The 16685-nt window shown below is 42.4% G+C and overlaps 1 protein-coding gene across 1 annotated transcript in view; it reads right to left on the bottom strand.

Moving 5' to 3' along the window:
• NBAS (NBAS subunit of NRZ tethering complex) overlaps window positions 1-16685 on the bottom strand; it is a 302133-nt gene that overhangs the window by 95503 nt on the left and 189945 nt on the right. The window contains exons 37-41 of the mRNA XM_019656632.1: window positions 16312-16425; window positions 15861-15984; window positions 10561-10637; window positions 9974-10111; window positions 838-1067 (exon numbers count right to left, since the gene is read on the bottom strand). Of these exons, the coding sequence (XP_019512177.1) occupies window positions 838-1067; window positions 9974-10111; window positions 10561-10637; window positions 15861-15984; window positions 16312-16425 (683 nt within the window). The remainder of the gene's footprint in view (window positions 1-837; window positions 1068-9973; window positions 10112-10560; window positions 10638-15860; window positions 15985-16311; window positions 16426-16685) is intronic.

The following is a 16685-nucleotide window of genomic DNA, read 5'->3' as shown; positions in this document are numbered from 1 at the left end:
GTAAGCATATGACAAATTCTGGTGTTAAAAACAAACATCTCTACTTAATAACCACCGTGGCTGAGCACTTTCCCACCTTCTGACATGTAAGTAATTCTCATTTGATCTGAATTCATTGGATCTAAACTTTTAAAAATGAAGACCAGTATTAAAATCAAGGGGTCCTCCATGCCCGGAAAGGAACCCTTCCCACTGGACCTTGGTCTGTACTGCCTTCTCAAACAAGGGTTGCTCTTCTCTGGACAAGGGTTAGGGACAAGGGGCACAATGGCAGCTGCTACTGGCCTCTATCAAGAGACACTGCTCGAGCTAGTTAGTTCTCCTTCCTCTAGAAACCAACCCAAGAGGGATGAAGGTGCCTTGAACCCACAACACTGGGTCCTTCCTCTGGTATTAGGTCAGCTGAACCTAATGTTTAACATACTGAAGAAATTCTACTGCTATACAGTTTGAAAGGTGAGATTTTCAGCCAGAAATAAAAGGCAATCTTGTTTTGAAATATCTATAGCAAGCTTCATTCTTTTCTCCCCTGATCATTCCCTATTGACTCTAACGTGGTAATGATCTTGGCATCAGGCTACCAAAATCACGGGAAACTTTAAAAAATAATCATCCCATCCTTACTATTTAAATCTGCAGGCTCAAGATGTGGTCTGCATCTACCAATCCACTGGGGAAGACGCATACAGCACATCCCTCATATGATGGGAAGAAGCTGGGGAAAGGTTATAGAAACAGTGAATGTGCGTCTTCAGAGGACTGTGATGACGTCCTGATAATTCAACTGTTCTGTTACATTTTACATGCACCCCTTTATGAGACAAAGGCACCCCTTACTCAGCCAGGCCAAGGATCGTCTCCCGTTTATACTGGTCGTCTGCTGCGAACCGCCGCACGTCCACACCCTTCCCCAGGCCCTGGAGGACCTGAGCCTGAGTGAAGTCCAGGAGGCGTTCGTTGTAGTAGTGTAACTGCTTGGTCAGGGAAACAAGGTCCTCGGGCCAGGCGTCATACCCGTACCGAGTCACGTGCCTGGTGACCATCCTGATTAGCTCTTTAGGGTCAGCCTGTAACAAAAACGACAACAAAAATAGGAACAGGAAGAAAACCACGTCTACCAGGTTCCCGTTTTGCCCTTCACACTGCTGCCACTTACTTGAGGGTCACGACCGCATCCAGGAGTCAACTGCAGAGCGCGGGCAGCAGGCAGGCCACACGGACAGGGTGCAGGACTGGGTCTAGAAGCGGGTCTCTAGACGCCTGCTCTGTTCTCCTTCCATCTTAAAAACCTCCACCCACTTAGAAAAGAATATATCCTTGCTTTTTCGACTACTATCAACCTATATTAGAACTTGTTCCCCAATTACCTGATCGTTTATGATAACTCTCCCTGGAAGTCGTTTTCATCATCATAGCCCCTGGATACATTTTCTTTGCAGCATCTAAGTGTTCTCAGTAACAGAGCTGCAGCTCAATCACCCCCTAATAAAGCCCTGGGGATGAGTTAGGAGAAAACCCAGCCTCAAAACCCTAAAATCAGAAATACTCCAGTTGCATAAGAAAGCAGCCAACCAATGTTTACTCTGCTCAATTTGGGACTCAATGGGATATTGCTGTATAATTCTCAGGAGCTTCTCTAACAACAGTGAAATGATTCAAATAGAACAAAACCCAGAACCTAACAGCTGACAGGAAAGAAAAATGAGTGACTAACTGGGCACATTTATTTACATTAAAGTTGGTTTGAGTGTCAATGAAGCAACAGCCGCATAGCCATGATTCCGGAATTGCTCTGAGAGCCTGATGCTTGAACATTAACTCAATCGCGTCCAGTTTCTGGGAAGGCCTGGTATGTATTTTAATACAAGCAAATTAGGAAAAAAAACTCCAGAACCTACCTTGGGTTCTCAGCAATGTACCTAATTACAGTAAGCTGTCAGTATTTCTAATGTGTAAGCTATTATTCTGACCTACACAGGAATTTGTCAATGTCGGGTCTATATTACCAAACCCAGCCTGACGTTCTCTCTGTTCACCCTACTGAGGAGCGATCTGACAGAACCAATAAACACCAATTAAAGAAGTGTTGGATTCCAGCAGGTGGGTTTGAGAAAAAGTCAACCTTATCATGCTGAATTTTCCCCCTCCCTCTACGCAGACACTGAATCCCAATTTCAAAAACCACAGATATGTGTCTCAAGTCAAAAGACCTGAGTTTGGAAATTAACACTCGAAAGTAATCTACAAGACCGTCGTTCATTCATTCAACAAATATTTTTGTGCACCTATTACGTACCAGACATACTAAGATGTGACCCTTTCCTCCAAGAATGCTGCCTAGTAGGAGAGAGAATAAGAAATTCTAAAATGGTGTGGCTCAGCACGCACAGCGTGCTTTGAATACACAGGGGTGAGGCTTCAGCAAACGTCAAGGAAGCCTTCTTGGAAGAGGTAACATCGAGGCTAAGGAAAGAGGCCAGCTAACACAGCGAGACGGGCTCCAGGAAAGGGCCGAGTGAGCGCTGAGCCTAGGTGGCTAAGGCCTGATGGAAAGGTGGAGTGAATAAGGCAAATCTAACCGCAATTAGAGAGCGATCTGGGCACCACTGCATGTGGATGGTATTTCTGACAATGCATGCTGGGAAAGGGGGTCCCATGCCTCAGCTCTGAGTGTCTCCACAGCTGACAGTTCACCTAACCCCTCGCTATTTATAGACTGAAGCCCCTGGGGCACCAGCCTGGATCACCCACCCTGAGCTCAGCCACCTCTGAAGTGATCTGGTATAGGGGCATTGCCCACAGGTCAGGCAGCCCACCTCCACCTGCTCTGCACCGCAGGTGAGCACCGTGGTTGCCTGCTACTCTCACGCCTCATCCGGGTAGCACTATCCTGCCTAGCAGTAGAGAGAGCAAATGTCCAGTGATCAGGGTTTCAGAGTGATGGCAAAACTCTTCTGCAGTTGTCCTTTCATGGAGCAACTTGTACCCCAGTTTTACACGCCCCTGGCAAACCCATGTTCACAAAACAATGAAGGAGGGCTTTTCCCATGTATACTCTGACCTGTGGCTTCAGACGAAAACCCTAACCTGGAGTTGCCGACACGCTTTGAGGGACAGGCTGTAACCACGCAGCGTATCTGTGTGCGACATGCCCCTCTCCAGCAGGCTACTGGTTCCCACCCCCGACTCACGGAATCAACCACCTTCATGCTTGCCCCACACTCGTCACTTTTTTTGTTTCTTTCCTGGAATCTCAAGATTTCATACCCGTATTGGGAGAAGCCGCCTACACACTTTTCACTTTGCTGTAACCTCCTCATTGCTATTCTCTTTGTATTCTAACACAGTTTATGAAACAAATCCCAAGACCAGGTAGAGAATAAAGCTCCAAAACGGCAGCGCACAGCATGTGAGCACAGGTACCAGCACTAACATCCAGCTGGTTTCCTAATGTCCTGCCCAAAGTTTCAGGTCTCCACATCCTCCACATCCATATGTGGCAAAAAGCATCTCTTCTCTCCTTCTGCCAATGAACAAAAGGACAAGGCACAGCAAAGTAAGCACAGCCATACACAAGTTACCAGGTGGATGACCTTGTGCGTGTTAGGGCACCACCACGAACTTGATCGTTCACCTATAAAATGGCAGTAATGATGTGTAGCTTGCATGGTTGTGAGAAGCCTAAGAGAACATATATAAAATCCGTAAGCCAAGGCCTGGCCTGAAGCAGGTGCTCCAAAAATAAAAGGGATTGTGGAATGTACTAAAACCCATACACCAATCACACTTCAATTGTACTTCTATTACGTAATTTACTTTACACTGCCTTTCCTTATAAATACTAAATTACAGCTTCTGGAGGACCATGTGTGTTTTGTGAATCTGTCTTTTCCAGAGCACAGGAGAGGCTCTTTCCCAGACTAGGTGTGGGGTAAACGGGGGAGACATTCAACAGTTGTGGCTTTTAAGTTAGTGGTTTATATTCCAGCTCCCTTAGTAGGGAGGCAATTTGGGGCACATTACTTAATATCTGTTTCCTCACCTATAAAAGTGTCCATAAACACACTGCACCCCCTACTCATGGTTTGCTGTGAGGCACAAATAAAATAATGGTATTTTTTTTAATTTTTATAAGTTTATTTTAGCAAAACTAATGACATATGCCAGGGAGCAAAATCTCAAATGCTCCCTAAAATAATGGTATTTTAAAGCATTATTGTCTCCATTATTATATGAAAGGAAATCGGGTCCAGAGCTTTCTTTCAAGGAGTTAAAACGAGCGATGGACAAGATGTACGTACATGCAAATCACAGGAGCACCATTACGGAAGCACACTCCAAGCACGCTGCGAGCTCCAGGGAGGGGCAACAAGTCCCCTCTACTGGCCCTTCCAGGGGTCGTTTCCTCAGATGTAAAACAAAGGGGCATCGCCAGGTGATCACCTTTCTCAAGTTACAATTCTATGAATGTATAAGAATCTAATCACAAAAATAAAAGAAAGCCTTTTAAACCCCTTCAGCTGTAGAATTGGGGAAGTCCTACATCTCATCTACTACTTTACGTCTCCACTAAATATTCAAAACAGGTTTCTTCGTTAAAAATACAATTTCAGGCCAACAAATTATAGTGAACAGATCCCTCCTCAGTTTAAGCAACTTTAATCTCTTCTCCTTTACTAAGTAGAAACTGTATGTTTTGTGAATCTGTCTTTTCCAGAGCACAGAGGAAAATTATTCCGTGAATAATTTTTATTTCATGTTTTTTAAACACCAAATTTGTTCACTTTTCTAAGAAAATGACAAGCACAAATACCTACTATTGCAGTCTTCCGTGGAGAACAGGCATTGTGCTAAACACAGGAACGGAGCCTCACTGAGTGCGAATAATCCCCTGGGACAGGTGTCAGCTAGTACCACCTGTTTCACGGATGTGTGGGAGGTGTGCTGGCCAAGGCCATTCTGGGTAAGTGATAGAGTGGGCACAGGACTGCCCGGCATAAGCCTCCCAAGAACCATCCTTTCATAGTTGGTAGGCAGGGCGGAGTAGCTCTTAAAATTACAGGGATCTTGACACGACCAATGAATACACAGCACCCACCAAATGTAAATGAGACACAGCTCTCGCCAAATATAAATTAGAGTCCTTTTACAAATGACCTATTTTCAATGATGGATTTAATACTGTCATTCTCTATTACACCCAGATTGACTTTTTTTACACATACATCCTCTATCTAGTCCCTTTTATACATACACACACGTCAATACAAGTGACCATGGAGGACACACAAAGGTAGGTGTTCAACTAGATATTTGACTTGAGCTGTATTTCTAAGTCTTTCCTTTTTTCCTCTCTAATGATAACAGAGAAAGTTTTAGAATCATGAGCAAGAATACCATTTCCTGTTCAACCCCTTGATATAAATGTACTTCCTTTTTAAAATTCTGTCCTAATAAAGTGGTGAATTAGGGGCATTCTATTAATTCCTTGATGATAGGTTTCTAAGTGTGTTCAAGTTTATGGGTCATCAAGTATTTGTTACGCGTATGGGAAGATTTTCAATACTTCAATTTATTGTGTGAAACATAATACTGATGAGAAGCGAAAAATCATAAAGGCTTCCGAGAACAAGGAAAATTAGTTGTGGGGAAAAAACATAAGAATTGGATCAAAGAACCTGGGTTACTGGTTCTTCCCTCCTGAGCTGCAGGTTTTCCATTATTAAAATTGAAGCAATTTCTGCTTTATAGACTCCTCATAAAGATTAAATGAGACTAAATGGATGAGCATGTTGTAAGTTGTAGCTCTATATGCAAATTATTTTCTTGTCATTATCACCTCTACTTTCTATCCCTTCCTCAAGGAACTTCACTGCTCATGATTACTTCCAATCCTCGATTTAAATTTTAATAAGAATTCTTCCCTTGAGCTTATCACGATTTCTGTCAAAATATTCCAAAGCATGCCTTACTTACCCCGACACTTCATTTCATACATACATTCATTCGCCCCCACAAGTGTACAACACTAAAGTTTCTAAAGCACTTTCACATGAATTGTATTTGACCCTCACAGCCACCCAGCGACGCGCACAGGACACTGGGTCCCTGGCCCACAGACGCCAGTCTGCACTTCAGGCCGCCCGGGCTGTGCTCTTGCAGGGAGGAAGCAGTCCAGCCTCCAGCAGATCGCCTAGCAGCCTCACACCTAAAATCACTAAGTTTCCTGCGTAGAGTACATTCAAATCTCTCTCCCTCTTTTTCCCACCCAAGTTCAATGGCATGATCCACTGGGCATAAAAGCTATTAGCCTCTAAGAAGCTTTTGGAGGGCTTTATAGGTAGCTTCAAAATCTTCCATATTCAATATTCAAAGCAATATTGCAAAACATCACAGGCTGCAAATACTAATAAAATAAAAAGGCATCAAAAATTTATAAATGCAAGTGTGTAAAGTTATTCTATTACTTTCCCAAAACTCGGCAATGCAGTTCTTGAGGGGGGGTGAATAAAATATGGTTTCTTTGAAGAATATGTCCAAGTCCCTATAAAAACGAAATACTCATAAATATTCATGACAACAGAATGCTCCATGACTTAACCCGCTGCTTACTGGTTAGAGGTAATAAATTCATTCTGGTTTAATAGTCTCCATTTCTTGGTAATATTGTTTGGAAAGTTTTAAACAGGTGGTATGTTTTCCCTCTAGGGTTGTTATTTGCTGGAGATAATTTTGTACTCAGTATTTTCAATTAAGTAGCATAAAAACCCACATTTTGAAATAGTCTACCATAAAGTTTAGAATTTCATCCCCTGCTGGGTTTGCTTCTCTAGAAAACAAAACTAAAGGATAGGTTTCCATTTTTAACTGATTTTATCTTCTGAAACTTTTTCAAAAGAGTGTGAGAAACATCGCACTTCAAGATGCACTTACAATAATTATAAAGGTAATATATTAGTGAAAAAACTCAAGGTACAGAACAATGTGTCTAGCTTACTCCTATTTGTATAAAAAAGTGTTATATAAATATGTATATCCAAAAACTATTTCTGGACAGGTACAAAAGGGAAACATTGACTTTTTATTATATACCATTTTTATCACTGGAATTTTTGGCCAAGTGTGTATTGTTTTTACAACATAAAAACAAGTAACTAGGACAAATACTAGAAGGAATTCTCTCCGACTGACCAGTGCCAACCTTACATATCACTAACAGAAAAATGAAGGTGGGGGGCGGGGGGTGCCGATCCCAGGGCCTGTGCTGGCTCAGGGGGGTGCTTCCATCAAGATGCACCTGCCTGGGCCGGCCGAGTGGCGCGTTGGTTAAGAGCTGGCTTGGGACGCCAGCTCTGTACAGCAGGGCCCCGGTTCGGATCCCACATGAGGGCCAGTGACACTGCCCTCTACAGCTAAGATGGTGAACAACAGTTCAATCTGGAACTGGGCAGCCGTGAGTCACCGGCGACGGCATAGGCTGCAGTGGGGCTGCCAAAAGCTACCGTGTGTGGCCGGTAGCCAGTGTGAGCGACCATCCAGAGACCGGCAAGCGATCTGCCTCACCCGGGAAGAGCGCAATGATCATACCAACATGGACCAGTGAAGCGATGTCCTCCACAACTAGACTGAAGAACAAAAGGACAGAAACTTGTCTGTTCCCCTTCCCCAGATTCCCCAGTGCTGTTTCCCTTCCCCAATTCCCCAATAAAAAATTAAAAAAAAAAAAAAAGATGCACCGGCCTGCTATCAGAAATACCCCAAAATTACATCAGTACTTTCATCCCAACCTAGTCATCTACCTAAATTATCATTCCTGCAGCACAGAACTGGGGGGGGGGGGGCATGTGGAAAGAGAAAATGTACGAAGACTGGAAACAGAAACAAGCTGAACTGAGTGAAAGTGATGCTTCGCTGACTGTTATTATGTGCAGGCAACAAATTGAAACCACTTTGATTTCGATTTCCACAATGATTCATCAGGAGTTTGTCACATTTAATTCCAAACTCAGCAGTGCTGCTTGATGCACAGGAAGATGCTGAAAAGACCCAAATAATGAACCATTAGGGAGTCAGGGGAAAACTCATATGTACTAACGCCGTCCAGCTCCCGTGCCCATCCGGATGCCTTCAAATCCAAGAGCCAGGAATGAAAGCTGAGACTCCGAGGCCTGAAGGCTGTCCTCAGGCACAGCAGTTAAGATTCCTGAACTTAACTCACATGCCAACTACAGAGGGTGAGGCCCTCAGGGGACCCCCGCCCTTAAGCAAGCTCACACGGAGAGGAGACAGTCTGTCCCGGAACCCTAACTGCAAGGGCTACACAGGAGCAGTGAGATGGGGAGAGGCCAGTGTCCGTGGAGGAGGCCCAGAAAGCTTCGCAGGAGGCTCTCTTGAGCTCAGGCTTACCTGCTGACAGTGGGAAGGGAGGGAGGTATTTCAGGCAGTGGAATCACATCTGCGCAGGCACAGAGGTGTGAAAAGGAATGGTAAATTCAGAGAAATTTTCATTCCGAACAGCTAGAACACAAGCTTCCAAAGAGCTGGTGTCAGGCGCGTGCTGGCGGGGCAGGAAGGGCCAGCCAGGTCCCTGCGGGTCATCCCTGTCACATACCAGAGCTCAGACTTCACCCAGCAGCGACAGTGACGTGCAGGAAAACATCCTGCTGCGGGTGACCTGGGAGGCCTGCAGGCCAGAGACCACTCAGGACCAACGACAGTGACACGGCTTCTGAAACGGAGCTGGAGCGGCAGCGGGTCCAGGTCAGAAGTGGGCAAAGCCAAGAATGAGACGCTCGCAGTGACGGCATGTCACTTTCTACCGGAGCAAGGAACTGAGTTTCTCTGAATCTTACATTCTGCACAATGGGGCTGCTCAAAGACCAAGGGGCAGAGTGTGTGAAAGTCACTTTCAGACAGCCAGTGGCTTTTAAGGGTTAGTCTGATCTTTCCACTGTCCACTGACAACACCCATAAACAAGCCGCAAAGCTGAATGGCTGTCACGTTCCTTCCTGACGCTGTCTCAGCCCGATGGTAGAGATCCTTCCTGGTTACAGTGAAGTCTGGACACGGACTGCATTTCCATCCTTTTCTCCTGGAGTCAGGAAACTCGTAGGCATATTTTGGATGGCTAAGGCAGCTACAACTTTGATAACGCATGGGAAAGTATTTCTTTACAGTCTATTTTGGGTCAAGGGAAGAAAATTCCTGCCTCAATAAAATCTGAACCTTGAATTTATATGCAACGTGGATTTTAAAATATGATCTATTTGCTAATCTACTGTTAAAGCGGCAATTCTCTTAAAACGATCCAATACAAAAGTAGGTCATTTCCCAATGCTGATGGTTAACACTGGCATACACGAGGAAACCTGGAGAGCTTTGACTTCCCAGGAGCATCTGTAACACATTGGTGTCCACAGAAGGAGGCACGTGAACTTGAGGCCACGCTTAGGTGCTTTCCTTCAGAAATTCACAATGAAGTTATATAAAAGGTGTCTGAAGCTTGGTGTCAAATGAGCATAATATGCTTCAATAATTCATCTGTACCATTACTGCCCTCATAACTCTGGCTTAAAAATAAAAAATAAAGAAGTGCAGCACTGCTCAAAGAATTACGTTGCCTGCTTTCCTCAATTCGATAGGGCCATCTTCCTTATGGGCAATGCATTAAGAAAACGATTCTTCATTTTGCCTCTCCTACTCTTTTAGCCTTTCCTAAGACTTCGTAAAATGACATAAATGACAGAAAGGTTAGGGGAAGAATCTGCATTCACAATAAATATGAGAAACTCCACCTCTTACTGATGCCTGGAGAGGCAACTGCATCTAACACAGAACAGGTAAGGGCCATCAGCCACTCAGGACGCACCCTGGGGACAAAGCGATCGGTACCGCCAAAGATGTATACACCTGTCTTAACTATTTTAGAAAAACTAACTCTGCCATTAATAAAATGGAAACCAAAGGACTTACCCTGTAAAGAGGATGGCACCTGTCCATGAAACATGGAGCCAACCGGGCATAGATCTGTAGGCTGTAGTAATAGGCTGCCAGCTGGAGACATAAGGCAGAGTGGGACTGCTTTTCAAAGCACTTGTTAGCATCTAACACCTAGGAGGGAACATGATGGAATGAACTCAGCTGAAAGGAAATCAACAAGATCATTGTAAACCATTACATATCTAGTCATTGCTATAGAATTTTGGTTCAAAGCTTCCATCATATCAAGGTCAGCATAATATGACTACATTAAAATTCAGAAGACACTATAAAGGCAGATCCTATCATGTAAAAGAGATTTACAATCAACATTTCCACTAACATTATAGAATTTACTCTCTGAAGACTGGCATAGATGATAGATAGATAGATAGGTAGATAGATAGATAATAGATGATGATGATAGATAGATGACAGATAGATAATAGATAATAGATAGATGATGATAGACAGATAATAGATGATAGACAATAGATAGGTGGATGATAGATATAGATGTATAACAAACAATAGATTTTTAGTCCATTCATTTTTATGTTCTTCTTTCTTACGTGCCTTACCTGTGGTAAGGCAAGGAGGTAAGCAAGAGCCAAGGTCATGTCATTTGGTAAAGCATCGCTTGCTAGCTGCAAGAGAACTGAAAAAAAAAAAAATTTATTTTACTTGCGTATCCATATGGCATTCATAGTTACCAAGTACCATGTTTTTAGTCCTATATGATTTCAACAGACAATTAGCTTCAGAGGACTCTTTAAGACTTTTCATGAGGGTCTATTCAACACCATCTAAATACACATGAAACTACATGAAATGGTAAACTTGCCTCAACTTAGACAAATGATGCTCTTTGTTACTTAGACGTGAGGAAATCCTGTTAGTGCAGCTGCAAAGTTTAAGTGCAAATACATCAATGAGAATGGTTTCTTAAAGCTGATCTTTTGGTTTTGAAGACTCAGGTCATGCTACAAACTTATGTTTATATGACAGCTACTGTAGAAGATGACCATGTAAGTACTAAAGATCAGAGCAACAAATAGCTATCTGAGTGCAAATTCAGGCTAAGTGTTTTGATTACTACAATGATGATAATATGGCTTTGTTCCTTCCAAAAACACCTCTCTTCATCATGATCCACAAAATCAGTCTCTTGCTTTGATTATATAATATCTTAAAATACCCAAGCATTAACATCTTTTCCACAAAAAAAATCTGTATAAGTGACAACCTGTAAATGTTATAGCTGTAATAAAAGAGAAAAAATTCTGTTTATAAGCAACTGTATAAACAAGGACATATTCCATTCATTCAGGGCTTAGAGACAAATACCAGGTAGCCATATGTAATCACAATGTAAGTCCCTTATTTTTAAAGAATACAGACTCTCCTGATCAGCAGGAATGAAGGAGAAGTGTGTGAATAATCCAAAGTAAATGCGATTTGACTTTAGAAATAGATCATATAATATTTTCCCAGAAGATTTTCCTAATTGTGTCTTCCTCAAGCTAGACTTTAAGTCATTTGTATAATCTGTTTCACTGACAGTCCAGGCAGTGGGCATGGTGGTGGGGGTGAGGGGTATACTAAAATGTGAATTTTAGAATCTTAGGTGGAGGGTATATAGGAGTTCACTGTAGAATTTTCTCAACTTCTTTGTGTATTTGAAAATTTTCTAAATAACATACTGGGGGGGAAAAAAAGAAAAAATCCCTCTCTGATAACTGTCAAATGCATAAGCTCTCTATCAGCTATTTATTTCCTAATGGGGTTTCCTGGAAGGTGCTCTAGACAAGTTGCATATGCCTCATCTCCATCACTCAGGCAGCTGAGTTTCTGGCCAAACAAAGCCCATGGCTGCCCTCCTCCTCCAAGACCAGAAATCACCAGTGTCAAGTATAACACCAGCCCTATGACCTCAGGCTGAAAGGAAAGGGTCCCATCTCTTCCCTAATCCCTAACACAAATGTGGGTGAAGCTCTGTCATACACTCTTGTTCAGGATCCTGCGACTGGATCACAGCTCATTAATCTCTACAACCCAAGTACCCAGCCCAGAGCCTCCCTCCTCCTGACAAACAGACAGGTTGTTAAAGGAAACTGGGGCAGAGTGAGGGAGCTCAACCCCTGGGCAGCCTTCACGGAGGCTCCACGATTCTTGCAAAGTAGAACTCAGGCCCGACATACAGGAAGCTTCTCATTCTGTGAGGATCTCAAGAAGACTGATTCCGGATTGGGGGTGGGGGTCTCACTGGGAACCCCCAGACTGAGTCACAATGATTTTACAGTACCATTAAGATACATTAAAAAAAAAAAAGTACTTCCCTACATTTATCTAGTAGGAATTTAATTTGTAATGCTGGTTTTCAAAACTTGAATACAATGCATTTTGCAAAAGAAGTTCTACAGCTCAAATCAGAGGAAATCTATGCCTAAGCCTCCAAGCACTAATTCTGTGCAAAATAAGTGCCTCTAGAAAGCACTCCATGATCGATTTAATTCCAAAACTAAATTCACAGAGGAAAGCTGCCCATATTATTGATTTGGAAATCATTCGCCATTAAATCATTCATCTGGTTAAATAAATAATGACCAATTTTCTTTAGCTAGTCTTCATAAAAACCTTTCATCAACTTTATTAAAAAATTCTACAAAGTCAGAAGTTTAATTTGTATTATAACCTACTTTTGAACCAAAGTCAGAAATCACATTTTTACAATTTTTAATTTGGGTTATTTAACCTATACAACTCTTCAATTCTGCTGAGTTTCTGACAAATATTTGGTACTGCACAATAGTCAAAGACATCTGTTTCAGATATATTAATACCATCAACACCAAATGTGACAGTATTTATGAAAATGCCTCATAAATTATAAACCCAAATGTAAATTAAAGGTATGATGATCATTAAAATTACCTCTACACTTTTTTTAAAAAATCCATTAATATACACAGTAGGTGCTCTAAAATGTTTTTCCCACTCAATTCAATAATATTTCTTTTTTTTTTAATTTTTAATACTTTAATGGATTCTTTCCCTTGGTGAAATATTAACACCTGAATATCAGAAAAAACAATGTGAATAAACACTGGGGCAGAAAACAAACCCTGCAGTCTGCTGAAATCTCAGACACCATTGAGAAGAGCACACGTGCCCCTGGGAACCTGCACTCAGGCTCACCGAAAGCACAGCCTCAACTCCTGCCCCAGTGACTGTCACGCACACGCTGAAGTTACTCCCATGCGAAGACACAATGATTTTGCATCTACCATTTAAAAAACACTGTGGGCCGGCCGAGCGGCTCAGTTGGTTAAGAGCTCGCTCAAAAGTGTGAGCTCTGAGCAACAGCGGTTCGAGTCCCGGACTGGGCTGCCAACAGGTGGCAGGATGGCTCAGCTTAAAAAAAAAGAACAAAGAGGCATAGGAGTGCCTATAAACATAGAAAACCCTGTAACAGCCCTGTAAAGTGTTACGACAGCCCTGTAAAAGCGTTACACACAGATATGGCACTCAGGATTTGACCTTCAAGGTTGAAGAGGCCAGACGCTGATGTAAAAGATTTAGAAGGCGTTCCCTAGCCTGCCAGGTGAGAGGCTCAGAAAGCAAGTGTGTCCAAGTTTGAGAAAGAGGCTTATGATGGCTGACATATGCTGGTTGGAGAGAATCGAATATGAAGTGAAACTTCCAAAGGCTCTTAACCATGGTCTCCTAATCAAATCGCCCGAGGAATTCTAAAAACTATTTGATGCATGGGCCTCATCCAAGAGGCCCTGAAATAAATGGCCCACAGCAGGCTTCAGTATCTTACAAATTTTCCTAAGTGCCTCCAATACGAAACCAGGATGAAGCACGACAGCTGCAGGCCTTGAAAACAAGGGAAACGCCTAACTGCAGAGACTGAAGTACAGGGTGACAGTACGGAGGTGAATGCAGCCAGGACCAGCCTGAGAAAAGGTACCCAAGAGGGGTCCCGTGCCGGACAGCGACCGTCCAGGAACAGAACAAACGAGCTGCTGTGCCTGTTTCACAGATAAGGAAGCTGAGGGAAAGGAACAGGAAATAACATGCTTCTGCTTGAAGCCCCTAGAGCTCTCAGCAGAGGGTTCGCTGAAGGCGTTTCCCTCATTGGCTCACAGGCCTTGCCCTTTTCCCAGCCTACTCTGCCTCACTTCTCCACTCATTGCCCACATATACCCTTCTCTCCAGCAATTACAGTAATTTGCAAATCCCAGAAATACACCCTTCTCTCCGGAATTACAATAATTTGCAAATCCCAGAAAAATGTCGGGGGGGGGGGGCAAAGTAACTAAAGATACATTTTTTAAAAGAAAAGCAAAAACAAAGAATTAAAAGGGGGAACAGCAATGCAACTATTAACACACTCTTTACATATATAAAACATAAATGTTCTCATCAACAGTGAGACATACACGTACTTCAGGAATGATAAAAGGTAGGCAGACATGACTGTCAGAACTAAAGAAAAATGGTGCTTAGTAAAAGCCCCCAGTATTCGCGGAGCCCGCACGGTGGACAGGAAAGTTGTATTTGCTTCCCCTCTTCCCAGCTATATGCAATCACTGATTGAAAGAAAAGGTTATCTAAAAATAAGTTACAGTATCAGATTTCTGGGAAAATGGCAGTTCTAATCCCTGAATACAATTTTCCCAAATTGTATTCCACACAGCAAGGTGCTCACTTCAAAGACAGCATCGTCCAGGTGTGCTGGCAGGGAGAGGCAGCCAGTGAGATTCATGTGGAAGTGTGGATAGGAGTGCCATGAAAGCTGTTAGTCCCTCTCCACCCTGTTGGGAATAGATTTTAGCTGTGCTGCAAATAAAGACACATGAAGTTGAGAGTAACCCGGCAAAGCAAACTTTACTTCTGCAGAAAGGTGCGAAGACACGGTAAGCCGGTCTAGCAAGCACACTGAGTGGGAAGTCCACTCAGTTTTTATCCCTCATGCAGGTTCCACTATGTTGTACTCTATTGGCTAGAGCGTGACCTTACAATCGAAACCGATTGGCTAATAGAAAAGCAAGATCTGCCTAGTTACAAGATTAGGTAAGCTTGAAAATGAGGAACTATTAGACAATAGTGAGAAAGTATATTTTTAACTGGAACTACTAGACAACAGTGAGAAAGTATTTTTTTGTTTTTTTAAACTTTGCTATCTTTGACAGAAAAGACTAGGACCTTTTCTAACAACACCCTCTCCTCCTTCCTGATGCCTGGAATGTAGACAAGATCGCTGGAACTCTGGCAGCCTTCCAATCACGAGGTATTTACTAGGGGTGGCAGAGCAGAGAGGGAATGAAAGAAAATAGTCAAGGAAACTACCCGGGGATCTTGAAAAGAAGTAAGGAGGCCAAAGAGAAAAAAGTACAAATGGAAAGGTGGCCTTGGTAAACTTGCATACATTTAATCCTTTTCAAAAAACTCTACATGGAAAAAGATGCCACCATGTAGAAAATTCTTAAGATGAAACATACATCTACATTCTGTGAAGCAGAGTCAAGAGTTATTAACACATAAAAGCAGAAAGAAAGAAATATTTATTGAGCACTTGCTATGATTCACTGTAAGAATCACTTTTACATAATTAGCAACTTAAAGATAGGAATTGTATCATATGTATCCTTTCAAATCCTCGATATTAGTTAAGTATCTGGAAAACAGAAAGTACTCAATAAACGTTTTAAATGAATGAATGAATGAGTGATGGTGTCAAGTTAAGCTATTCGAAATTACTGAAAACTGTATTATTGTTTTCCCTAACTCTCATTCATTCATTCACAGTTTTGCTTACTGTTCTCCTAATATGAGTTACACACTGGGAAGGAACTAGGGCCTTCTTTCATACCTTCTGTTGTGGGAAATACTTCTTTTCCTTCAGTTTTTGTCTCCGCCAGTTTTCCAGTTCTCAGCAACACTTCTGCAAAGCTTTCTGCTGGGACATGCTGATAGACGTCACAGGTTATCTCAGGCTACAAAAGAAGCAGTTACACCATTGAAGTAAAGTCTCCTTTTCTCTATGAAGGGAATCTTAGAAAACACACTTATGTCTTCTGGTGACTTGAATTATAACTTCTCACTTACTAAAGCATATTATTTTATGTAAAATTTTTAACAGACTTCAATCTCATCATCTGTTGTTAATATATATGAAACAAATCACATAAAACCAATGAATAACATAATTAAGAAAAAAACCGAAGAGGTCCATTTCCTGGAAAATTTTAGTTTTTGTTTATACTGAAATGCCCACAACGGCATGACAGTGAAATCGGTGTTCTCACGTGCGCTGCCCTTACCTCTGTGACTAAGGGATTGGCTATGACAGATTCATAAAAAGGATGACAGCCTTGTTTTTCTAGACTTTCACTGGCCATGGTTCCGATTCGGTAAGCACCACCAAATTCTTGCCCCTAAATAAAACAAAGTGAAAAAGAGTATATCAAAGAAAGTAGGGGCCGGAGGGGGTGGGGGGGACAGGAAGCGTTTCAGGAGCAACAAAGTGCCCGGTGTGATCTCAAGTGACAGCCAGCCAGCAGAGAATGTAGGAATCCTAAGAACCTTCTGAGAGCAGCACCCAACCTCACCCTGCGGTGCCTTCTGATTTTCCTGCTCACACTGACATCAATGAACCACAAACACTGAAGCAACTGGTGTTATACACATAGCGAGT

Source organism: Hipposideros armiger, unplaced genomic scaffold (assembly GCF_001890085.2).
Source record: "Hipposideros armiger isolate ML-2016 unplaced genomic scaffold, ASM189008v1 scaffold_0, whole genome shotgun sequence".
In the NCBI taxonomy this organism is placed as follows: domain Eukaryota; kingdom Metazoa; phylum Chordata; class Mammalia; order Chiroptera; family Hipposideridae; genus Hipposideros; species Hipposideros armiger.
Note: the sequence above shows the minus strand (reverse complement) of the source record. Positions and strands in the feature narration are given on the sequence as shown.